Here is a 27,847-nt window from a genome sequence, read left to right as displayed (position 1 = left end):
AGTTTTGTGGCAATTATATCTTTCACATTAGACATCATTTCCTTTGTCAATTCCTAGGGAAATGGCCGGGCGGCTTTCACATTGCAAGGGGGACAAGAGGCCAAGCGACAACATAACGAGCTCTAATTGTCACGTTAAGGACTTTTGACAGTGACAATGTCATCACATGAGAGCATGATTTGTTTGTTTTGGTTAGGTGGTTGGTCTCAAATCCGGAACGCTTCGCCATTGCATGGACCACCCTGCCTCTCCCTTTCCGGTGAGGATATGAATAACAGTGGTCCTCACCGGTGACGATGTGCAATCGTCTTAAATCCCAACCAATATCTAAGCGACTCGTTTTAATTCTGGGGTTCAGAGTCGATTTTGCCTAATTGCCGCAATTACTCAGAAAGAGAGAGATTTATCAGTCCGGGTTGGTCCATGCATTGGATTAGCTTGAATTTTGTAAACGTTGAGACTAAAAGGTTTTTTTTTTTTTTTTCACTTTTAGACCATGATTAACTGCATTTACGGGCCGAAATCACAACAATTTATTTCGGACAAGTAACTCCATAGTCAAAGGATATATGGATTACACACACGACAACAGTTTGATTTCTCATTACTGAGGTGAGTTTCATGATTATCGTGAGTGAGCCATCGGTAGATTATTAGAACTTGGTTGGTTTTTCTCGAACTCGAATAACTCCATTACGTAAGAGCCGAGCTTGAGTTAAAACATTTGAATCGAATAACTCACGAACCTATTTGAATTTTTTTTTTCAATTATAAACATGGTCATAATTTCACTGTATGTTTTTTTATCAAGTGGGAGCATAACTCGAGGTTAGACTTGAGTACAGACCACAATTTAAGCGCACTATTCTCTACATTAAACAAAGAAGATCATAGCTTTGTATGTCATGAAGCACACGATCGAAGAACCAATGAATTTCTGGTCTTTTAAATTGGACCTCTTTTTTTTGGTCAGAATTTTAAATTGGACCTTGCTTGCTGCAATGGAAAAGGGATTCCAATTTGGCTAATCATTTTTCCAATTTTTCCGGATTTATAGGTTTTATTAACGAATTTATGTTTTATTTCTCCAGAACAAAACTACAAACAAAAGAAATCACGACACGCATACATATATATATTTAAGGAAAAAATCTGCCTACGGAAGGAAAAACATCTAAGAAAACTATTAAATACATCGACGGAGGCTTGAGGTCGCGCGACCCTAGGCGGCCTCTAGGGGGGTTGCCCTACCTTCGGTAGCCCGACCTTGGGCGACGGCCGCCGGCGCCAGATCTAGCTCGTCGGTGGCCATAGCCTATCGCTAGCTCCAATGAAGGGTAAACCTTTTTCTTTTTAATAAAAAAAAATCCCAAAGCCTTTTGCAAACTAAGATTTGCCAAACACTACTTGGGCTAAAGTAGCTTCACAAAGGATTTTTTACCAAACGCAATTTGCATTTCCCCAAGGGGCTTTAAATTAAAGGTATTTGCATTCCCCAAAAACCCCTTGGGAATGCTAAACCAAACGCATCCTATATCTTGAAGAGAGGATGACGGTGCCAATGTGAGCGAAGAGGGAAGGAGTATGAGAAACAGAGAAGAGGCTGAGGTGAGAAACAGAGAAATTAGGGTTTTTTTTCCTTAACCGGTTCCAAAACCCGTTCGGCTCCCGGGTGGGTCTTCCCTCGGAATCTGGAACTGGGCCAATCTAGAATTGAGAACCGATTCTTAGACTCGTTTTTCGAGCGGTCCGATCCAGTTCTAGGGCAGAATTGGTACGGTTGCACACCCCTATGTAAGACCATAGTTGCAAATGAAATGTCGTCGACCGTTAATAAGAGGTTGTGTCGACGTCGATGCGTGGATGTATAGTTGATTCGAGTTCTAGAACCAAGGATGGAAAGAGAGATTGAGGGATAGAGCGTAGAAACTTAGTTCCTCTTTGTTCCATAAATAACGCTTAATTACCCAAAACGATGGTACGGAAATGAAGGTAGAGAGAAGATTTTTCATCATCGTTAGTTACTTTCAATTTTAGCCAAGGAATCGACTCAATGGCTTTTGTCGCCAAAGATATGCATACCTCTCGTGTCCCATAAACCCTTCGCAATGACCTACATTCATCGATAAGCTCAATATACGAGTGCGAGTATGTACCTACGTGTTTGACCATGTTTATAGCATGTGATTTATCTGACTCGACTTTGAATTTCCCTATAATAATTTCCTTATACAAAATAGTAATGTCTCTATTGTTGATCACAATTCCAACTTTGGTGCTAAACCCAGCAATCCGATATCCAATTTGGACAAGAATTCCAAGTTCTAGTTCTACACAACGGTTTGTACACCAGAGGAGGGAAAATGGAAAGCATCTATAAAGGCCTAGGGATGTAATTGACTGATCGATAACCGTTGGATCACTTGTAAATCGAATCAATGGCGGAGATTCCGCGTTATGATCACTTTACCTCTGACTTTTGTGGCCCAATCAAACATCCGCTCTCATAATTCCATCCGATCCAATTTGAGACCGTCCTCCAACATTCTTCCACTATTTAAAGAAGAAATTATGACATGTGAAGTTGACATTTAAAAAGGTATCGTGGCTTTCACGTCTACGATCAAAACCTAAGGTGCCATTGATAACCACGTTAAGTATGCTCGATAGCCTCAAATTGCACACGACTTGATTGATCGTCTCAAATCAAAAAATCACTTAATAGGGTAAGTAAAGAAGGGTTAATTCAATGATTAAGTGACAAAATGCTCAATTGAAATCAAAATCTTACCAATTACAATGTCGAAATCTTTCGATAATGCTCATTATTCTACATTTCGTAGGAAATTAATAGATTTTTTTTAAAAAATTTTTTCGTCTTTTATCAGACAATCTCTTATAATCACTTTCAATACTAGACTTCAACACTTAATATTCAATTATTTAAATTTTTAGTACTTATTTTTCACTTCTATTAAACTTGCCATTACCTTCGATTTGTTTCACGAAAAATGAATAATTTGAAAAAAAAATTTCCTTAAAATAATTGCTTGTATCACATGAAATAATAAATTAATGGAAAATGTTTTCATTATCAAGACGAAGAAAATATTTTTCATTCATTTGTTTTTAAAAACGATACAAGTAATCATTTTTAGTAAAATGTTATTCAAATTATTCATTTTTCCCGAAACAAACTGAGCCTTAGTTTTCTTCTTCCGCTCTCCTTTCGAATTCTCAACTTCTTAGTAGGGACACAAACCATCTAATGACCTAATTGGACTCGAGTGAAATGTCAGATAATGGGCCATCAATGCTTCGTATAACAAATGGGCCTTGACTTTAAATTGTTCTTGGGCCATTTAGAAGCCTTTGAAAGGCCTAAATTTTCCATAAAGCCTAGCATTGTTAGGAGTTCATGTTTGTGAATATATTTCTATAACTCTCTTTAGGGTAAGAGAAGAAGAGTTCTGGTCATTTAAGAGGAGGGATCTCCCTATTCCATTTGCTTTTTCTATTCAACGTGAAAAATGGCATTCTATGCTTTTAATTGAAAATCGAAATCTTATCCACGTAATTTCGTTCCTTTCAAAAACAATTTCTGTATTTCGTAAGAAAAAATCACTTTTCCTTCCTTGGATTGTTCTCGATGTCAGATTTTGCCAATCCGGATAGGACGTCATTACTATGTTGTTAGTGGGTTCAGAATTTATAGGATCCAAAATACTTTCCATTTAATTCAAATAAGGTCAAGGCTAGCATTGTCAATGTCAGTGAAGTCACGACATCAGATTTTTTTAAAGATTCAATTACAAATCAATTCATGAATGACGCAACAAGCTTGCAAATGTATGTTCTATTCAATCTGATTCTTTATTATATTGATGTTTATTTGGGTAAATGTATTGATTGCAGATGGCAACTTGAAAAAGTGATGAGACCCCTCGAGAGGTCACAAATGTACTTTCCTTCTAGAAAATGGTTTGGAAAAAAAGAAAAAGAGAAACGGTATAGAATAGAAATTTCCTTTTTTGGCCGAACTGAAAAGACATCATCCATCGTGAACCATCTTAGTACAGACATTAGTCGGGTTCAAAGGTTATATGGTCCATATACTTTTCATTTGATCCAAATAAGTCCGAGGCGAGCATTATCAAGGAAGTCACAACATGGAATCTTTCTCTATATTAGGGTATCTGAACCTTTATCGATGTTAAAGGGAGGTCGGCATCTCTCTCTCTACCTCCAATGAGGGTTGAAGAGGTCTACTGGTGGCTTAGCGGAGGTGACTCTGCCTCCTTGCCTCTCTTTTCTTCTCTAATTGTCAGCCGGCATAAGGATTTCGAGCCCTGATGCTCAGGCTATTACAGTTTTCAAACCCCTTGTGGGTGTCGGCGGAGGGTTCCTTTTTCTCTGATGAGGATCGGGGTTTCTCTATCTTTATATATGTATGCTTTAACACTAAGTGAACACAAGAAACGAAAAATTATAGGTAGAAATGTTTACTTCATATTCGATTGTGATGTCACATGCTTTTGCGGATAATGCTGCACATGACCATGTTCCTGTTTCTATCAAAATCAATATGTCTTCAAATAATTGCAGATTCGACCCCCAAAAAAAAAAATTGCAGATGGCAACTTGAAAAGTGACGAGACACCCTTGAGGAGGGTGAAAATGTATCTTTCTTTTTCTAAGAATAATTTGGAAAAAGAAGAAGAGAGAGCGTATAGAACAGTATAGTGCTCATTTTCGGAAGTGAACGCGAAGTGAACCTAATGTTTTTTTGGTGCTCATCTAATTACAGCAGCTTCATTTCGTTGGCCGGGCTGAAAAGTCATCGATCGTAGACCATCTTCAGTACAGACATTAGGAATGTCGTGTCCTCCTCACCCATTTTATCACGACATGTCAACTTCTCGATTTGGTTAAGGCCAGCTCCATTGTAGCTATTCCAGTCTCATCTGGACGTCATGTTTCTCGTAACCCATCCGCAGGCTGGGCCAATGTCATCATCTGCCTCATCCGAATTCATTCTGTATAAGTTCTTGTATTCATTCGTTATGATGTTAAAACCTAGTTTTTCAGTATGTGCATTTCAAGACAGTGATATGCTCCGTTAAACTCATGAAATTTTCTTGGTCAGTCCATCGAGTGCGCACCGTTAGCTACTTGCTCAAAACACATACATGCCCGCCTGTGAGATATCCCTACTGTAACCTTACGGACTGGATAGACGCGAGTCAAAACTCATAACTGAAATTTCGCTTGCGTTAGCGTTTTTGTAGGTAGTGGTACAGGGCCTTGAATTTCTAACGTGCAAGCAATATAGACATGTTCTTCGGGTCACGTTTTGAAAACTGAAATATGTCGAATCAAGAATCAACTACGTACGCATAACATTGATGGCAGTTTTTTTTTTTTTTTGGTTAAAGACATCGATGGCAGTTCGTTAAGCTGCACATGTACAAAAATAATATAGTTGCACATGTGCTGGTAAAAGTTCTCCTCTCACTCCAATTGGGTACATTTCTCTTAGTGAAATCCAAAAATCATATGGTTGCACGTGTTGGGTTCGTAAAATCTTGGATTCATATGCCCATTTCAATCTGGGGAAAACCGGACACAAGTCCGATGCCACAGTTTCAAAGGACATTGTCCCAAAATGCCAAGAACGAGAAGAAATCTATCCAATCGATACATCATCATAGGATAGAGTACAAAAACTTCTCAGGGCAGGACAGAAAATTCATTTGGTCCCCAGTCCTCTGCAGGTTCCTCAGAGATTCACCACGTTCATACTTGCTGGGCCTTTCGTTTACGTGGGTACACACACAAAAGATTGTCAGGACTCAATGATTCTCTTTTGACGGACCGCATTCGATTTTGATTTCGGCTTCCGAATGCCCCGAAAATCGAGTGTTTTTTTTGTGTTTTTGGGGGTGGTTTCATTGGCATGAAAGCTACTTCACTATCGGAATAGGGGTGGATGCGCGACGAGCGCAAGTGATAGTTCTTCGACTTGTACCTGCTCTTGAATTACCTGACTGATGAATGTAATGTTTCTGAAGTATCTTTCCATTTCTCTGTTCCGTCCAAATTATTCAAGGGAACACCCATCGAATCCACGCTTGCGCAAAGCGTCTACAGTCGTATCGATTGGCATTCTTCTTGCTTTGAAACGAAACAAGAATGAAAATAGTTTGTTAGAAATGTAGCGGGACTTGCATCGGAAGGTGAAACAAGAATCAGATATATATATACACACACACACACACACACAATCAGGTGAACAGGCATGAGAAATAGCCTGTTGGAGGATGTCTAGATCTCTACCCCTGTTGAGATTTCATGGAGTCTTCGTTTTATCTGAAGGATCAGGGATTCCAACTTGCTTCGTACACATATCTGAGTTACGTTTTGTCTATAATAATGTTGTTAACCGCCATAAGTTCCATGTGAGTTCTTAAGTGAATTTCTTTGCAAATTGGTATCACTCGTGGTACGTGCTACATTCAGATTCAATGTGGAGAAATTCGGCGGGAGAAATATACTGAACAAGTTGCTGATTTGGTATTGACACGTGTTTTGATTGCGGGTGATGATTGATTCGAGTGTGCATCAATGTTACTGATGCGCTTTGAGCAATCTTTCACTCTCTCTAAGTGTGTCTGATGATGAAACTCGAATTTAGAGAGAGGAAACGCACTCGAATTTCTCGCATTGAACTTGTTGGGAAGTTACGAGTAAATCCAGCAACTCATCGCGGGTAGATGACATTCTGAATAATGCCACTGTCACAAGACTTAATGAACATGAGGGCCATAACCGTCGCGTATGAAATACCTAGAGAATTTATTCAACACCCGCCCACAACGTCATCGTCGTCGCGCTGCCATGCCCATAACGGAGCTCAGAAATTCAGCTATTGTCCTTACGTGACCAAATCAACATGTACCTTAGCACACATGATGAAGCCAACTAGTTTCTGTTTCGTTCATGTGAACGGGTGCGCCCTCATCTTGCATATTCTAAAATGTTTAAACTATATGAAAACATATATACATATACTTATATGATCAATTTGGCAGAGTAGATGGAGAGCCGATATCAGCTGCTTGCTGCATATGATTCTGTGCCTGAAAGAGCTATAGCTTTTACTCGTAAAATTCTCCTTCAGGTTCATGTCGTTTTGCTCTCTTGGTCCCCCTTGATGACCTTTGTCTTGTCCATGTAGGAATCCAAAACCCGTTTTCGATATGAAACTCTTGTCGGTGATATCATGTGTCATAACGCAAATCATCAGAGCATCAATCATGTCTTTTTAGATTTCGAATCCGAAATCGGGAAACTTTTACGTCGGCAAAATCGAGGAAGATGGTTGCTTCGGTGATGATGAGACACGGGATGCCATCGATGCGAAATTACCGTATCCAAGGTAGTAGCTGTGATCTTCATCACGTATGGTGTTTGGTAGAGAGTTACTGTAGAACTGTAGCAGTAGATATCTATTCAAATGTGATTGGTTTGGTTTGGTTTGTTGGAAAGATGAATCTTTGCAATGTCCATTATTCGATTTGGGGTTCATCTAATGGTAACAGTGACCGACTGATGGAAGTTGGGCTTGTTGATGAAGTAATAATGGTGGGTACAATACCAACTTCCAAAAAGAAAATCTAAGGGAAGTGTATAAAGCAAGGAAGGTTTTTGCTTAGGTTAGGTGATTGACCAGGAAAGCCCAATTACACCCTGGATCCATAACCATACCCTCCGTGCCTAATATAGTGGTGTTCTTGCAAATTTTCATGCTTGATTTAGAGGTAACTACACCATTGCAGTTATAGGAAAAGACCAAAATGCCCCTAGATTTTGAGAAATTTGCCCTAAAAAAATAATGAACTGGACGCAAATGTAGCTCCTCTTTCTCTCTCCCCCTCCGCGTTGGTCGATTCTTGTCGAGCAGAAGGACGGCGATGAAGCAGAGACAACTTGCCGGAGTTGAGTTTTTCCTGCTGGGAGAGAATGACGCGGGACGTGATAATTTTCAAGATTCTAATTCGATTATTTCCCTCATCTTTAGGATTGTTTTTTAGGGTTCAAAATTTTATCTTGATATCTTAGGTGCTTCTACTTAATTCAAGTAGCAAGTGAATTTAGTAGAGTGGAGGTTATTTTTTCTAAATTCAGTTTCCTTGTTGAATCCTAATGTTCCTTAGATTAGTTAGGATTTGCAGTCTATATACTGGCTATGTTTTCATAGTAACTTAGCTTACCTTCTTTTTGTTGAATAGTTTAATGAATTTAGAGAATTTAATCTGTTATTGCGAAGTTTGCATGTTTGCCAATTGCGACTAGTGTTTGCCAACTTAGTAGTTTTATAAATTGGTTTTATGAGCCGTTTCTGTTGCATCAATTGACCAAAGGCAAGAACCTTTAAGTCTTGCTCCTAAACTAGTCATTTATTTTAATGATCAAATTATGTCGGTCGTTTAAAGGAAAATTATAACAATCCGGCCCATTACAAATGCCAAGCCTCCAAAAGGAATACTCTGGTGACTACTTAGAGTAGTGACCATTTGGGAAAGGTTTACTTATGAATCACTTTGTAAGATCCCTCTCAATTGATACGGAACTTGGAGCATCATAATCTCCCACTTAAACCGCTGATATCCTCATCATAATAGGCCCATACCGCCCATCGATACTTCCCAATTTGATGCGTGACTCAACAATTCGTGCCCCTTCTCATTCATATGAGCTTTCCAAGCCATACCTTATTCAAACCCTCTTGCTCAGCAATCACTCCATGCTCTTATCAAATTGACTTGAGCGTAGTCCACCTCCAAACCCTGCATTTCCCAGAGAAGGTCATGCTCCAATCATAATGTGCTAGATCGTTATATATGAGCTCAATACATTCACGTGGATCAAACCTTCAAAAAGAGTAATTAGATGATCATTCACACGATGATCATTTGAAGGTGTACATCACTCAGGACTCATTTTGCAAGGTCTCTCCCATGGGATGTGAAACTTGAGCATCAAACAACCATTAGGCATATATGACCTCACTTAATTTACTATCCATTAAGATCTTGAGTCTTCACCCATCGTTTACGTCTTTCTTTTCTTTTAAGAGAGGAAGTTCATCATAGATAAATTAATCCACAACACGCATGCAATTCTCCCTGATTTTATAAATCGAATAAGAGCACAATTTTGGTGGGTGACTTGAACTTTCATTGTGTGTGGAAACAATCCCATATGGTGCGTCCAATTCACACCCATTTCTTTATCCACTAAAGTACACCAATTTTAGTAAATATGATGGGCAATTTGGTACCATAAAGTCTTTGCAAAGATTCTTCCTCCCCACTCTACATAGACACACAACTTTCTCTCTCAACGGTCAATATATCTGCTAGGCCACCCCCCTCTAGTCCCCAAACTCTCCCTAGAGATTTGCTTCCCTTTGTCTATAGAGAGAGAGAGAGAGAGAGAGAGAGATGGGCATCTACAAATTCAGGCTATCAGAGATGATACCCAATGCCTGGTTTCACAAGCTGAGAGACATGGAGAGAGCAAGAAGCCGCCACCACCACCACAAGAACCCTCCCTCCAAACCCAAGAAAAAGCAACCACCCACCACCACCGCCGCCGCCGCCGCCACCATCAACCACGACGACCGCCACTCTCTTCCAAGAAAGTCTTACTACTTCACCAGAGATCTCCATCCAGATCAAAACTTCCAAGACCACTCACAGCCCCATTCTCACTTTCCTCATGACCCACCAAGGGATATACCATCCAAACAAGACCCAAAACCAGTCCATTGTTCCTTTGCTCATGCCAACCCAGCTCATGATGACGTCACCTCCGATGTCTTCCCGGCGGCGGTTCTGCCTCAGCCTCTCCCTACTACCCAAGAGTTCCGTCTGGACCGCCTTCTCGTCGCCGAGTCGCCGCCGCTCGGCAAGACGACTTCGTGTTCCTCCTCCTCTTCTTCCTCCACCTGCAGCAATGGAGTCAACTCTATCTTCGGCAGTGACACCATCATCCGCGTGGATCACCATTCTTTCGACAAGGAACCCAAAAAGCCGCACTCAAAGCAGGACTCGTTTTCGCAGCTTCAGCTTCCTCCCATCGTGACGAAGCCCAAGTTCATGCACAGAAACAGCTCAGCGAAGCAAGAAGAGAGCAATATCTCAGCGAAAGAACAGCACAAGACCGGTCCAAGAAGACGATCTTCGGCGAATTATTCTCATTCTCCGGGAGTAAAGCTGAAGACCAAGTCGCCGAGACTACTAGCGAAGATAAAGCTCGAGAGCCACACTCGGAGGAGCTCGCCGGCAGCAGCGCTCAATCCGACACGGTTCGGAAACAGCTTCGCGGTAGTGAAGTCGTCATCGGACCCGGCGAGAGATTTCAGAGAGTCGATGGTGGAGATGATCGTGGAGAACAACATCAAGGCTTCCAAGGACTTGGAAGAGCTTCTCACTTGCTATCTCTCGCTGAATTCAGATGAGTATCATCACGTCATTGTCGATGTGTTCAAGCAAATTTGGTTCGATCTGAGTGATATGTCCGGTTTGAAGGAACTGATAAATTATTAGGTTGGTTAGATTTAACTTTGACTTTTGATATAAGGCTTATTACAAGGTTCCTTAAGTACGAAATCTTGCAAATTTGCATTCTGAAGACTGATTCTGGAAATCGATTTCTACCATGACGAGCTCAATTCGGTGTATATCTGTTGGATGGTATACGTGACATACTTGCCTAAATATCTAATAATCTCTGTAAGTTCACTTTATGAAGTGACTAATAACTTCAAATACGATTATGCCGGATGCAGGAAGGAGAAGTACCTTTTGCCATTAGGTGTTAGAAAGTCCAATTGAAAGCTTTATCAATAAATGAAGCATGTACGCAAAGACAATATGAACTCATAGCCAAGCGATGGGAGATATTTCAACATCCCCTCTTACACGATACGTGGAATTCAACAAACGGAGTGGACGCATACCTTTAGCTATGATATTATATTAGAAAGTTCTAATTCAAAAACTTAAACTGATAAGTACAGTATATATAAAGAACATGGAAATTTCATAGTAAAGTGATCCGGGATTTTTCAATGGCTCTGTACATTCATAAATTTTCCATCATTTATTGATTTATTATGCATACAAAAATTTCTTCTCATGATCTGAACGGGCATTATTATGCTGGTGAAGAAAGATAATTATTTGGACCAAAAAAAGAAAGAAAGATTATTATGGAGCGAGAAAACGAAGGATAGAGTAATAGGGACATGACATGTGTGGGTAGGGGCCTCGCAAATCGACTGTGGACATTGATATAGCTACATCTGGGGACTATTCTTTAAATACTGTATTTGTACTTTGTTTTATTTATTATTATTTCTTTTAACAAGCCAATTTCTAAAAAGTGGGAATAATATTGAAGGGGTGAAAAAATGATCGTTGAACTATTTCGCAAGCACAGAAAGATGGAGCTAGAAAACAATATATTTGAAAAACTTCCCAAGAAAGTGCACTTGATTTATAAAACTTACTAAAAGTGTAATCAAATTCGAAAATTTGTCAAATTGGTTCAATCGAATCATTTTGTTAACTCCGTCCAACTTGACTAACGGAAAATGCTAATATGACTTTTTTTAATATTATTTTCTCTATTATACGCGGCGATCACTTGGCTAAAACGATGTCGTTTTATCCAAAATCTGATTTTTAATATAAATTTTACTTAAATTCAATTTAAAAAATAAGCTAAATTTAAAATAAAAAAGCGAGCGAGATAGGCGGTGAAGGTTGCAACCCTCGCCACCCAAGCCCACCCTTATTGGCCGAGGGGTCGTCGGGACCTAGCCAGGGGTTGGTGACCCTCGCCGACCGTGGGCCCTCGCCCAGATCTAGTCGAGGGTCGCCAGCCATTCCTAGCGAGGGTGTGGCAGCGGGTGTGGCAGCTGCAGCAAGGATTGTCTCCTTCCTTTTTTTTTTTTTTTTTTTTTTTTTTTTTTTTTTTTTAATTTAGCTTATTTTTTAAATTGAATTTAAATAAATTTTATATTAAAAATTAGATTTGGGCCAAAACAACTCGTTTTAGCTTTACGTTTCATGATTTAGCCATGTTATCACCACATAGGAGAGAGAAAATATTAAAAAAAGCCACGTCAGCATTTTCTATTAGCTAAGTTAAACGAACTTAACGGAAGAACTCAATTGCACAAATTTAGCAAGTTTAAGGACTTGATTGCACTTTTTGCAAGTTTTAAAACTCAATTGTACTTTCGTGACAAGTTTTAGGACTTTCAATGCACTTTCAGTAATTTTAGGACCCACTTGAAGAGTTTAGGACTCCATTATACTTTTTGGTAATGATTTAGGACTTGATTAAATTAATTGAAAAGCTTATGACTTGATTGCATTATGTACATAAGGTTTATAACTTATTTCCTAGAAAGATGCTTTGGTAGCGTGTTACGTGATAACCTTCTTTGCTGGTTTGTTTCATATAATTTCCTCCTCAGATAAATGTATTGGGCATTCACCATTTGATGGTCTTACTCATACAGGAAGTGAGTTATGTGATAGTGATAAACATAAGCACAGTGTATTGAATTACTTTTGAACAAATGAAATATACTAATATATATTTTGAAACGTTGATACCGGAAATGTGTCAACTAGTTTAATTGATTTAATTATTATATATGGAGGAGTTAGGATATGTAAATTGATGTCACATAAAAAGAATAAATTTAAATGATTTGGCGTCAGATATCTCATTGATTTTCCACCGATCAGCATGACATGTTTTAAAGTCATGTAGGTACAAATATCGTGTTGGCAGAAGGTTGGGCAAGGCTGCCTACTTTGTTAAATAAGGATACTAATGTTGGGGACATCGCAATATTGTGTTGATAGGAAACTTTAGTACCATCTCAAACTTGCATGGTCCATGTCAAAGCCATACTTGCACTCATGAATTGAAATCTAAATAAATAGTTTCATATACATATTGTAATCTCTTCATGGTCGTAATTTTAACGTAAAACCCACAAATAAATTGACTAGTCGGCATCACGTGAATAAATGGAAGAACGTATAGTGTACAAGGGGAATAGAGTCTATTTTTCTTTTTACAAAAGGCGGGTTTAAAGGTCATAGTTATCTTTGAGTAGATGAAATGACAGAGAAGGGAGAGAAGAAAATTATTTAAGGGAAAAAAAAGTATGAAAATAAAGGATAGCTGATTTGCTTGGTTTCTAGTTTTCATTTGAAAAACTTCTGGCCACTATTCCTTCGTCATTTATAAAACTGACGGAGCGGTCATGCTTGCAGGACTCTTTCCGGAAGCATATATTGGTAAATGTACTTTTAATATATTAGTTCTCACTTTAATAATTCCTAAATTTATATAATACTTGTGGTTGCTATCCATTAAGAGTAGAAATTACCAAGTAATTGGAAAAAGTAGAAGATGCTATTGCCCGCAATCGGTCCTTATGGATTTATGATTTATCGGTCCAACAAAGAACTCAACTCTAGTTGCTTCTCCTGTCCAGTTGATGTGATACACATATAAGTCATTATAGAGACGGACTGGCTAGACTCTTTTCGAAATTGTGTATAGAATATTGTAGAATTTGGTAAATACTACCTATGTATTTCCAAAAACCCAGTTGGGAACTACTGATTTTTTGCCAGAGTACAACCCTGATTAAACCCAATCGATCTTCATTCCTGACTATAACATGTCATGAGAGCCTCAATTTGTGCCAATATTAACTAATCACTACTCCTCTCATGCTTCTATTCCACCATAAATTTTTAGGTATTTTTGAAACACAGCATCCATAAAGACTATAACAGTTGTAAGGGTTATCATTCGAGGAAGTCTACAACATATATAATATGGTAATCAAATTAGGAGAACGGGACTATCATAGGAAAAATTACCAAAAAATCATAAACCTATTTCATCGATATCAATTTAGTCTTAAACCTTTCAATTGGACCAATTTAGTCTTAAACCTTTTCACATTAATACCAATTGAGTCCATCTGGTCAATTTAGGCAGGAAACTGCTGACGTGCACGCCGGCCGCCTACGTGGCATGGCTGGCGCTGACGTGGACATTTTTTTAATAATCTTTTCTAAAATTTTGTTCTTTCTTTTCTTTCTAAACTCTTTCTTTTTCTTCCATGGCCTATGCTGATGGCAACGAAGGCTAGGCTCACCTGAGGGAGGGTCGGCCTCGTCGAGCATCAGTTGGGCAAGGGTTGGCCTCGCTGGCGCTTGTGCTTGGCCAGGCGAGGTCGACCCTTGCTTGTGGTGGCGAGGGCAACCCTCCCTCATATGAGGAGAAAAAGAAAGTAAAAAAGAAAAAAAATTCAAAAAATTATTAAAAAAATATCCACGTTAGCAATTTTGGCCTAAATTGGCCGGATGGACTAAATTAGTACCAATGTGAAAATGTTCATGATTAAATTAGTCAAATTGAAAGGTTTAAGACTTTTTTAATACTTTTTCCGACTGTCATACTTTGGATGCAACAAAAAGTTCTTGTGGTGAAGATAATTTTTTTTTTTTGGTCGAAGTGGTGAAGATCCTTTGATAGCCTCGTTTTGTGGTCTTTTATTCCACTTGTACATGGGTTAAAGAGCTTTAAAAGTTTGGCGTCTTTTGAGACGAAATTCCACGGGGCCTTTTATATGTAAACCAATGCGTTGGTTGCTCCACCTAATAGGTAAAGCCATAGAACTTAGCTTGGATGCTCATCACTTAGTCTAGAAACTAAAGCTGCCTACCAAATTCTACAATTTAGACTATAAATTATTCTCATCCCACAATTTTTCGATTTCGTTTCTCCTTTTCCCCAATTCACGTTTGTCTTAAGTCAACACCAGACACTATCGCGAGGCATTATAGAACTTATTGAATTTTGTCCTTGTTGAGGTGCGAAGAGACAGTTGAGCAGCAACTAGGAAAATGTTCACCTTATTAAAATCGAATAATTGAGGGGGGCAGCAGATTCACCATCGAAACTCCGCAACCATCTATATGTTTCTATTGGGCCACCCTCTGACCACATGAATCCAAAACTTTGACTTTGGTTCATGAAGCAACGTTATTATAATTGTGGAAGGAAATCTTGCGACGTTCTCTCTCTCTCTCGAATTTAGGCGAAAAGATAGGCAATTGTAGAGAAGGAAGTTCAATGCACTTGACGATTGCCACAAGTTGATCTGTAGAACAAGAAGAATTCTAATAGAGCAAGAACAAAGACCATTGACCATGGGGCTCATCGCTAGGGTGTCTCTTGTGTATGCAATTGCATTTCATATTAATAGAGCAATCCAAGAATAAAAACATGAGTAGCTAAATTGGATCTGAAGGGATACACACATGTAGAATTGGCGAATCGATAGTGTTCCACGAGGCAATCCCTTTGGTTTGGTTGAATCGATTGATCAATTAAATGGCCTTTCGCCGTGTATCATTAAGAAACACAAGCTAACATCAAATCCTATGTAAATGGTACTGTTGAAGTATTATCCCACATCGCTTGAGAACGAGTCCTAAATACTTTTTATATTCATGTAACTTCTGACGTAGCGTTTAGTGAGTAATTCAAGCAAAACCTTGCTTAGAGAAAGAAATCTCGAAATTCAATATTGATGGTAATGTTCTGAATGTCAAAACAAACCCTTAAACAAGCTTATATACCTATAACATAACCCTCCTAAAATTGGAAAGCGTAAAACATCAAAATTAGGAAACTGCCTTTTTAAATTAACTCATAAAAAAATATCCGATGCCGTCGACCGGGTCCGCCGGTTCTAGTCGCATCAACGTTTCGCCTTCCGTTTGGACTTCTGCCTATCCAATCGGTCCAGAAACGCACCACTAATAGATTCCGCATCATTCTCCTCCACTTGAAAATAACTCGTCCTCGAGTTAAAATCAGGATCTGGATATAACGGCTCTGTGGACTCATGAAACGGTGATAAATCAGCAACATTGAAAGTGTTAGATATGCCCATACTATGTGGAAGGTCTATAACATAAGCATTATCGTTGATCTTCTTGCTGATAGTGTAAGGTCCATACTTCCTTTGCTACAATTTACTATAAGATCCAACTGGTAATCGCTCTTTACGAAGAAAAATCATGACTTGATCACCTATCGCAAACATCTGCTTCTGCCTGTGTTTGTCTGCTGCAACTTTATACTTCTGATTAGCTTCCTCCAGCTTCTGTTTGACTTCATGATGCACCTTCACAATCTGTTTAGCCATATGATCCGCTGTTACACTTTTATCCGCTTGCTTAGGCAACTGTACCAAATCCAGAGTATGCTAAGCCGCCTTTGTATAAACAATAGAAAAAGGCGGCTTGCCAATAGAACTATGAACTACATTATTATAAGCAAACTCTGCTTGTGATAAAGCAACATCCCATTACTTCGGCTTATCTCTACAAATGCTTCGAATCAAGTTTTCCAGAGTTCTATTAACCACCTCTGTTTGCCTATCAGTCTGCGGGTGAGCAGTGCTACTGAAATTCAAAGATGAATCAAACAGTTTCCATAAAGTCCGCCAAAAATGCCCTAGAAATTTAGTATCCCTATCTGAGGTAATAGACTTGGGCACACCATGCAAACGAACCACTTCCTTAAAGAATAATCTGGCCACACTTACTACATCAGAAGTTTTCCTACAAGGAAGGAAGAGCGCCATCTTGGAAAATCTGTCAACCATAACGAAAACAGAATCCACGCCTCTTTGTGTCCGTGGTAAACCAAGTACAAAATCCATGGACAGATCTTCCCATATATTGTCAGGAATAGGTAATGGCATATATAAACCTGTATTATTAGATTTCCCCTTAGCAGTCTGGCAAACATAACACTTTTGTACGTACCTGCTGACATCTCTATGCAACTGGGGCCAGTAAAATCGCTCCCGGACTGCAGCAATAGTTTTATCACGACCCAGGTGTGCAGCTAATCCTCCATCATGTAAATCACGAATTACCTTCTCTCGTAATGATGTTCGAGGAAGGCAAAGCTGGTTGCTACGCATCAAATAGCCATCCTGCACATAAAATTCTTGCACAGGTTGACCAGAAGCACATGACTTCCAAATTTGCCCAAAGTCATCATCATCTGCATAACAATCTTTCAACTGCTCAAACCCCAAGATGTCTTGACTTAATGTAATCAACAAGCCAGCTCTCCTACTCAATGCATCTGCTACGACATTATGCACACTTGACTTATGCTGTAATCTGAAAGGAAATTTTTGCAAAAATTGACACCATCGCGCATGCATATCTTTGCTAATCCTCTTCTGACTATTTAGATACTTCAAAGTTTCATGATCAGAATAAAGGACGAATTCTTTCCCAATTAAATAATGCTCCCAGGTCTTCAAAGCCCTTACGACAGAATAGAATTCTTTGTCATAAGTGCTCCACTTCTGTCTTGCCTCGCTAAGCTTCTCACTGAAATAGCAAATTGGTCTGCGCTCTTGAGATAAAACAACTCCTATACCCACTCCACTAGCACCACAGTCCACTTCAAACAGTTTATCAAAATCAGGTAAAGCAAGAACATGTGCAGTACATAACTTCTCCTTTATAATAGCGAAACTATTCTCAGCTTCCTCTCCCCATAGAAATTTGCCTTTCTTCATACATTCAGTAATTGGGGCTGCGATAGTACTAAAATTCTTAATAAATCGCCGATAAAAAGTAGCCAACCCATGAAAACTCCTAACATCAGAAACTGTTTTAGGAGTCGGCCACTCTCTGATTGCTCTTACCTTCCTCTCATCTACCTCTATTCCTTCAGCAATAATAATAAATCCCAAGAATAACAGTTTATTAGTTAAAAAACTGCACTTCTTAAGATTAATATACAGCTTATTAATCTGCAAAGCTGTCAACACCTCCCTTAAGTGCAATAGATGATCCTCCTCGGTCTTACTATAAATCAGGATATCATCAAAATAAACTACAACAAATTTGCCAATAAAAGATTTCAGAACCTGATTCATAAGTCTCATGAAAGTGCTTGCAGCATTGGAAAGTTCGAAAGGCATCACTAACCATTCGTACAACCCCTCCTTTGTTTTGAAAGCTGTTTTCCACTCATTTCCGACCCGAATCCGAATATGATGGTATCCATTCTTCAAATCCAGCTTCGAAAACCACTTAGCACCGTGCAACCTATCCAGCATGTCATCCAATCTCGGAATTGAAAACTTGTAACCCACGGTTATCTTATTAATGGCCCTGCTATCTACACACATCCGCCAACTCCCATCTTTCTTAGGAGTCAACAAGGCCGGAACAGCACATGGGCTCATACTATTCTGAATGTGTCCCTTTCGCAACAACTCCTCCACCTTCTCTTTTAGAATCTCGCTCTCTTTAGGACTCGTCCTGTAGTGCGGTAAATTCGGCAGACTAGCACCAGGAATTAAGTATATATGGTGCTGAATATCGCGCATAGGCGGCAACCTATCTGGAATCTCTTCAGGCATCAGTTCGCTAAATTCCTTCAATAAAGGCCTGACTGCTTTAGGCTGCTCCTCCACTTATAATTCAGCATCAGTCTCAATTGCTTGTTTCACGACCAGCACGTGAATCTGTCGAGTCTCCTTAACCTCAACTTCAAATTTCCTCGTAAGGGTAAGGAAATTATTTTCAGCAGATTGTTTTCCTTTGTTCTTCAGTGGCAGTAACGTATACTTCACTCCATCCTTCACGAGGTTATACCGATTGCTCCTTCCCGAATGCTAAGCATCTACATCAAATTGCCACGGTCTCCCAAATAACATATGACATACATCCATATCTACTACATCACAATACAGCTCATCATGATATTTATCGATGGAGAATGGAATTTTGCATCGTTCAATCACCTGAATGCTTTCCATTCCAGATTTAATCCATTCTAACGTATAGGGATTAGGATGCTTCTCCAAGAGTATTCCCAACTTCTTCACTGCCTCCTTCCCAATGATATTCTCCATGCTTCCACTATCAATAACCACAGCAAAGATCTTTCCCAGAATGGTGTACCTGGTTCGGAATAACTGATGGCGCTGCGAATCATCTTCCTGTTTTGGGGTCAACATCATCCTGTGCACCACACAGTTTACTTGCTCCTCTTCTTCATCTTCAAAATCATCATCCTCACCATCCGGCGCACAGCAATATCCATCCTCCTCCTCTTCTCTCGCTGCTACGTTTACGGTCTTTCTCTGAAGGCATTCATTAGATCGGTGCCCAGGCTGATTACACCTGTAACACTTTATCGCGGTTGGTTTAGCATAAGGGTTAGGGTTCGCAGTTTTCTGTGCTTGCGTTCCCTTATCCCTCGCATCGTTCATAGGGCGCTTTTTTACCGCCTTATCTTCCTGATTTCGCCTTGCGTTAAAGCGATTATTGAAACTGCTCCTCTATCGAATTGCTCGAACTCCTACCTCGATAATTTTCGTAGCCTCTTCTTCCTCTATCTTGCTGCATCAATTCTGCCTTCATTGCCATATTCTTGGCTTCAGTTAAATTTCGCAGAAACTGCACTCCAATTTTATCTCGAATGAAGGGCTTCAAACCATCGAGATATCTGGCCACCTGCTATCCCTCCGTCTCTGATAAATTATTCCGCTCCGCCAATCTCATAAATTCGGCCGTATACTCATGCACAGTCCGATTGCCCTGCTGGCAATGTTGGTACTGCTGGAACATAATCTATTCATAATCGGGTGGAAGGAATTCCTGCTTCAACAGCCTCCTCATTCTAGTCCAAGTTCGAACTCTATCTTTCCCTTCTCGCTCCCTCTTATTCTGCAATCTCTCCCACCATGCAGACGCACCCCCTTTAATCTACAGGCTACTAATCGCACCATTTTCTCACCAGGGGTCTCCATATAGTCGAAAAATCTATCTATATCAGCAAGCCAATCCAGAAATTCTTCTATGCACAGACTTCCATTAAAATAAGGAATATCGACTTTCAATTTAAAGTCGTTACCTTCACGATCGTCGTAGCGTCTTCTTCCATCTCTCCTATCATATCCTCTTTGAAATCCTCCATGACAATGTCTGCCGCCATAATCAGCACGTTCCTCATAAAAAATTTCAGTTTCTTCTTCTTCCGAACTCTCTGAAAATAGAGGGTTATTCTGCTTGCGGACAAGAACAGGCCTATCAACAGGATCACCACGAGCAAGATCTGCACCCGGCCTTCTGTCGTTCCGCCGATTCTGGTTCACATCAACGCCGAGACCTTCGAATCGTTCTGTTAACTCGTCAAATCGTTCTTCGAAACGACGAAGACTTTGATCGAATCGTTGATCCAAGCGTTCCATTAAACGCTGCTCCAAATGTTGCAGCGCGTCGTCCCCAAGGGTTGGGGCTCCAGTCTCCTGAGCATCGTCACGAAGACCACCGCCAGTCGCCATAGGCTTTGATATCACCTGACGTAGCATTCAGCGAGTAATTCAAGCAAAACCTTGCTTAGAGAAAGAAATCTCGAAATTCAATATTGATGATAATGTTCTGAATGTCAAAACAAACCCTTAAACAAGCTTATATACCTATAACATAACCCTACTAAAATTGGAAAGCGTAAAACATCAAAATTAGGAAACTGCCTTTTTAAATTAACTCATAAAAAAAATCCGATGTCGTCGACCGGGTCCGCCGGTTCTAGTCGCATCACCGTTTCGCCTTCCATTTGGACTTCTGCCTGTCCAATCGGTCCAGAAACGCACCACTAATAGATTCCGCATCAACTTCCCTTCATCCGTCGGTTTAAACTTTTGGTTTGGACATTCTAATATAGTATCAAAACAAGAGTTATCCTTTTCGTGAACGTCTTAACATTTTGAGTTGGACTTTCTAACAATAGATAGATAGCTAGACTTGCTTAAACAGCCTCACTTTGAACCTGCCAAGCTTAGGAAAACCAAATTGTTCAAGGGAGGACAAGAATAACTTGCGATCAAATCTGCAATCCCGAGTTAAATTTCGTGCGTAGCAAATGCGGACTTCTCCGAGCACCGGACCTGAGACGACGTTTCTCAATTCGATAATTCATTTTATATGCCGAATAAATGTTAACTTATGGTCAATAGCATCATGGATACGGGATCAACAGATGGAAATAGTCCAAACGACTTAGCTCTAATCAATTCTCCTCAATTTCCATGTCAGTACAAGCTCTACCCTTTATTCAATGACCTCGGACAGTGATTGCACGGTTTTATGTTAGATCAATGTCGATGGCAATCTTTGGAGATCCTGTCGGTTGTGAAAGAAAAGTCTCCTCTTCTGCATCTTTTTACCTTCTTGTTTTTGTTTATTATATTTCACGATTGAAACACACGTATATCTTCAACAACAATGAATAGCTCACAGCTCATGGCCAACACGAGTCCGGAGATTCTGGGGCATTGCTTTAGCAATGCCGCTGTAGACTTTGCCGCTAGACAGTGCCCCTACAATGTCCTCCTCCCACTACAATTCTTGTTCGGACCGCACGTACTTGTGTACTCATGGTCTTTTTCTTCTTTTTTTCTCTGTAAGAAAAGTCCAAACAATCATTCAATCATCTCGAGATTTGACCGTCTGTGGCCACGTGCGGGTCAAACATACGATTGTTTTTTGGTATATTTTGTTTTCATCTCAAGCACACTTTTACAGCATATATTGGTAAAAGCCATAAAAAATCATAAACTATACCCACTTTAATTTTTTTCTGCGGCTCCCAAACTTGTACATATTTTATCAAATTTCTATCAATGAGAATCGTTAAAAATCTATTTATATAAACATTACAAAACAAACAGTGTTGACATGGCGCTTAAGTGAAATAAAAATAACATTATTTTGGCTGAAAAATCATTTAATGAAACCTTGATAAAGGGTAAATATGTCACATAGATACAAGTGTGGGGTTTTTTATGTCACAAGAAAACGTTGAGGATAAATATATCACAGTCGGCATAATTTGATATTTTTGATGTCACAAAAAAAGTACATGGTAAATGTGTCGCAATAGGCATAATTTGAAGCTTTTTGTGGCCTTTTCCTACATAAATATATCCAACATTGTTTCAGGAAAATCGTTTATTTTGATGAAGTTGGTATACTTGTGAAATTTTGCACTCATTTTGCAAATTAAGTAAGGCGTACCCTCGAACTCTAAACGAGGGTTTTCTTGTTTTGTTTCGATGAGTAAGAAATGTGTCGCTTGTTCCTTGTTTTCATCGACGAATCGTGTGCCTGTCATCAGTATATCTTGGTTCTTTAAAATTGCTCGTCTAACCCTCACGGGTTTGCTTAAGATCTCACTCCGCTTGGGCAATGTCAAGATCGTATTTTACCTTAGCTAGGGTTTACATGGCTACAACGTGCTCAATGGTAGGGGAGCAATCTTTATTATTTTCTCTTCGCCGTGTCATGGCTACTCAATGAGATAATCTCTTTTTTTAAAAGGGCTTATTCTATCGGTCAATCGTATATGAATTCTATTTTATTACCACTTGCTTGTGTCTTTTCCAAATATACGCACACAGGATGAGTAGCAACTTCAGACTATAGATTTATCCTTTACATGTTCTGGGTCGTAGATGGCAATATGAACAACAAAGAATGCTTTTTAAGGCCCGGTTGATAAATCACAGTTTGAGTATACAAATGTTATTTTCAATTCCCCATATCACGGGGCGCAAACAATCTCGTAATATCTTGCATCTTACCTAACTCTCGAGATTAATGTAGTCCTTCGTGAGTTCGGGATTTACATATCTATAGAAGTAAGCTCTCTCCCGATAAAAAAAAAAATTCAAATCAAGGAACATGGGACGTACATGGTGTAACTACATTTACATTACATATTCATTGCATACGGCTGGCACTAATTCAGTAAAGCTTTGCTGACTCCTATGTGTCTACATGAGCTGTTCTTTCTGCACACGCACTTTTACGAAACAAAAAGACAAAATTCTCATTAGGGTTCCATTATAATGCACACGGCAAAACCCTAATTTTCATACTTTCCTGAGTAGACAATAGACATGACGGGGAGATACAGCATCGGGGTGACTTCGATTTGATTCTGATTGACAAGCACTTGCTGTTTATCTTTGTTTTCCTCTGCTGTCAACTCGTCCTTCGCCTTGGTGTCGTATAGGATATTGCAAACTCATCACCAATAGTCACCATAAAAAATTTTCATGAAAAGAATTGGTTAACACATCCTTATCGGGAAAGGGGTTGGCATCATTTGCTTGGGCATCTTTTTCAAGTACTTTGCGAGAAATGTAGGTCGTGTTGCATCCGGAGAGAAGAATAACTCCCTTTGCGGCGGTCACCAGTTAAGTTTTCAATTTTGCATATATAGAGAGAGCTCAATATATCTATTCCAATGACTTAATCTTTAAAATTGCGATTTATAAAATTGGTATCATTGATTTGTTCCGGAGTTAGTTATTTATCGAAAAGTTCGTGGCACCAAATAAAGTATTGGTGTGACATCCCAAATCCTATATTCGATAAAAGAAGCCTTGTTAAGTAATATATAAGCTAATATTCACCATAAATGGTCACCAATTTAAGTGATTACTTTGACCAATCCTTTTGGAGGTTTGATCCACTTTAAATGGGTTATGACATTACAGATGATTTAGAGCAAGACTCCTGATAAATGTATGAGTTGTGGTCAGATTGGGCAAATACCCAATTCAACGAGGGTAGGGAGTGATCACATTGGAGAGAAGGAGCTTGGACAAAGGGCAACTCCCGATGGGTCTCAAGCATATGGGATAGGAATAAACCAAACCAAATTTCGAATAGGGAGATAGGACGTCAGTAATTTAAGTAAGAGTTTGTGACATCCCAAGTCCCAAATGGAATGAAAGAGGTCTTGTTGAGTAATATATAAACTAACACCCATCTCGAAAAGAGTTACCACATTCGGTGATTACTTCGAGTACTCCTCTTGGAAGCTTGAATCACGTGGAAAGAGCCAGATCCTTATCTCTCCACTTAGGGATTAGCTGACATTTTAGTTTGCATAATTTTAATAATTTACACACCGACGATCTCCTACATTACTAATTTTCTCCCACTTTACCGAAATTATCCTTATGAAGAAGAAGTCTTCAATGAAACCTCAACACCAATCTCTCTTTTCTCTTCCTTTGCCTCTTGTCATTCTCCGATGACCAATCACCTCTGCCTCAACTTCTCTACCCATGTCACTTCTCTCTCTCATGGGGATGATTGGTTCCAAGATGGGTTAGTTCCTAATGTAGAACTTCAATTAACCTATGATCCTAGAACCAACTGGTTAGTTTAGGAAAAAACCGGTGGGTTCAAACCCGATTCCCACGCGGGGAAAAGTAAAAAAAAAATAGTAACATAGACAATATTCACATTTGTTTTAGTTAAGTAAGCATGTAAATGATGCCATATATGTAATCCACGTCCAATTAGAGAAGTAGTTGGAGATTTCTTCATCTGGGGAATCCAGAAAAATATAATCGTTGCAAAAGACAATCATAGCAATGGCTTTGGAAACACTAGCCAGAGTTACCTCCTCCTAACGTCAAATGTCCTCTTCTCTTTTTGTCATATTTTGAAGGACCCATCAATAATGACTAAAAAGTAGAGTGGCCGGCACTTAGTCACACGCTAATGATATTTCCACAACTTTAGTATTTGTGGTTTCCTTCCACTATTTCTATGCAAAATATTCTATGTAAAGTTGTGAAAACATTTCTGGGAGAAGTTAATTATTGCAGCAGAAGAAAACCATTTAGGCATTAAGTTGTTGAGCAAACTATTATTGTTGAGAATATATCCTTTCCCTAAACAAAATCAACCAAACTTGATATTCAAGTGCCTTTCAACCAAACTTATTATTATTTTTTTGACCCAAAACAGATTGTTATTATCATAATAGATTTACGACAGTCGCATAAACAATTTTCATTCTTTATATTAACAGTAAACTCTCGTTATAGTGTGCAAGCGGCAAAAGCCGAGTTGTATTAGAGCAGATTCACATGGGTCCCCGTCTGATCTTGATTTATCAGTGTGAGATTTTGTGAGGCCACTACTAACTATTTTTTTTTTTTGGTCAAGCACTACTAACTATTTTAAAAGCTTAAACTGTTAGATGAAGGCGTGATTTAATATTTTAATTATTCTATCACTCCCCCTCACGCTTAATCTGGTCTTTTTACCTAGTACTAAGCGTGGACATAATTAATTGAGAAGGCAAATGGGGTCTGGAAAGATTTGAACTCAGGACCTCTACTTCTGATACCATGTGAGATTTTATGGGATTACTATTAATTATTCTAAAAGTCTAAACTGTTAGATGAAGACGTAATTTAATATTTTAATTATTTTATCAATCAGCCTGAATGATTAATTCACCGAAAAGAGCAATCGTATTTGTACGAGGCAATGCTGATTGAACCTTAATCGTAGGGGTTTTATCCAACCAAAACCGATGAGTCTCGTCAATCGGAACTGTCACATAGCCGAAGACATCGATTGATTGCTTATGTGGGGCGACAAATTCATCAGACGGGCAATTGGCGTTTCTTGTTTTTATGAAAGCGTAAATGGCTCTGATCATCAGTCCAATCATATGTCGAATCATGTGATTCATGGTGTGGTCGTCAATGTGAATTATTGGTCATTAGCTGGCAGGTTCATTATCATGAACTACCCTTTGCTCGTTCAATTAAGCACTGATAGGTGCTGGCTTGGTCCATGTTTCTTCTAGTTCCATTTGAGGCCTGCAATCTTGGATGGGTTTTTAGTTACTCTAGAGTCGATAGGTAGGCCGAGCTTACTTTACTCTTCTGGTACTTTATAAGGACTTGTTCTTTAATACAACAAAGCGCATCTTCTGCTTGACGATTCGATTCGACAAATTCTTCATGAATATACACCAACAGTCCCGCCCAAGGACCATTCGGGTAACACTCCTTGCTTAGGAAGAAATCCAAATTCCGAAATGCTTTAATTAGTTAGGGTTTAATAGTAGTAATTAGTACTCTACTCATGATCTCATCTTTTATGATTGAAAGCAGTCGCCACTAATTAAAGTCACATCTCTAATGAATAGGGTAAAACATAGGAGCCTACCCCTGTGATTTCTCATACCTAATCATTTATTGTTTTTGATATGGAGATCCTTTGACACATAAAGGTCTTTTCTATCATTAGGTTGCAAATGAATTAAATTGTGGTCCATGTCTATGTAGAGTAGAGATGACAAATGGGGGGATCGAATCGATTTTGAATAAGGTTGTTTTGAGTACAAATAGTTTTTACATATTGGTTCAGTTAAATATAAGAATGCAGAAGAGATAAATGTGGAAAATTGCATATATTTCGATATATCAAAATGAATAGTACATCAACCTATTTATAGGCTTTATGAGAGAGACTATCAAAGGCAATATATATCAATCAAGATATGCACAATCAAAGGTGAAATCGCACAATCTTGAAAGATACAAAAAACCAACAGAAATATTCTAATTGTCTCTAATATAGGAAAATATCCTAGAAAATTATCTTAATTATCTCTAACATCCTTCCTCAAACTCAAGATGCATAAATGATGTCAACTTGAGTTTGAATACTAGTCTGAACAGTGTCCAGTGGCTGGCGGATTAGGCAACGTCCTCATGGCGAAACTTCAAATCTTGCTAGTCTGAGAGCGGCGAGTTTCTCAAGACGACACGCAAAACATCGATAATCGGAGGGGAAACAACAAGTGATTGATGTGGCTGGCTTGCAAAACAGTAACTGAGTGACACGGCCTATACGGTTGGCATCGTAACATCAAGCGGCCTATACGGTTAGCTTGGAAAATAGTTACTAGAATGGGGCTTGTGTGACTGGCATCGAAAGAAAGCCACCTCCATGAAAAAGGCTCGACAGGCGACGAGGTGAGTGCGAGTGTTAACATGACTATTATGCAAAGGACTCGATAAGTGCTTCCTCAGATAACAGGGCTCTGTAGATGATTGGCTATCGGACGAGATGAACAATGTTGAAATCAACTTGATTTGAGGATATTAGGACGTATTGGAAAAACAATGACAAGAAACAATATTAGCTCCAGATACGCACTTGGGTGTGCACTGGGTGCACTTTAGGATCGACTAGCTCTAATACCAAGTTGTTAGGGAGCGCATAGCAAAAGTCCAATACCCTTCACCTGGGGATATCATAGAGAGAGAGCTTAAGTCCAAGCCTGTTAACATATCCAGTTGACTCATCTTTACTCAAAAGCTTAAACCAATGAGTTATGAGCCAATTATGATATATTAACTGCTCTACACCATATCAATTCTCCGATGTGAGATTTCTCTAGCACAACTAACACGTGCATCCAAATAATCTCACCTCATGTGTGAGCTCCCCTTTAATTCAGGTAGCCTTTTGCATCAAGATATGACCACCGGGCCTGCATTGTTACACCACAATGTCCATTGCCTGGAAATTACACCAACTTCATCCATCAAACATTGGAACAAACCACCAGCTCTAATATTAGCTCCAAATACGCACTTGGGTGTGCACCGGGTGCACTTCAGGATCGACTAGCTCTGATACCAAGTTAAATATAAGAATTGCGGAAGAGAGAAATGTGGGAAATTGTATATATTTCAATATATCATAATGAATAGTACATCAGCCTATTTAAATGATTTATGATAGAGACTATCAAAGGCATTATATTTCAATCAAGATATGCACAATCAAAG

General features: G+C 39.2%; 1 protein-coding gene across 1 annotated transcript; it reads left to right on the top strand.

Annotated features, from left to right (window-relative positions):
- Positions 1-9,462: 9,462 nt before the first annotated feature.
- Positions 9,463-10,891, top strand: LOC115685101 (transcription repressor OFP1-like). Its single transcript, XM_030610108.2, has one exon. The coding sequence runs from the start codon at positions 9,507-9,509 to the stop codon at positions 10,611-10,613; it is 1,107 nt and encodes a 368-aa protein (XP_030465968.1). The 5' UTR covers positions 9,463-9,506; the 3' UTR covers positions 10,614-10,891.
- The last annotated feature ends 16,956 nt before the right edge of the window (positions 10,892-27,847 follow it).

Source organism: Syzygium oleosum, unplaced genomic scaffold (genome assembly GCF_021117445.2).
Source record: "Syzygium oleosum isolate NSW1041296 unplaced genomic scaffold, Sole_v2.1 Sole_v2.12, whole genome shotgun sequence".
NCBI classification, from domain to species: domain Eukaryota; kingdom Viridiplantae; phylum Streptophyta; class Magnoliopsida; order Myrtales; family Myrtaceae; genus Syzygium; species Syzygium oleosum.
Note: the sequence above shows the minus strand (reverse complement) of the source record. Positions and strands in the feature narration are given on the sequence as shown.

What these genes read in the sequence shown, in the direction of transcription:
- LOC115685101 (XM_030610108.2), top strand. Translation starts at nt 9,507, where the DNA reads ATGGGCATCTACAAATTCAGGCTATCAGAGATGATACCCAATGCCTGG.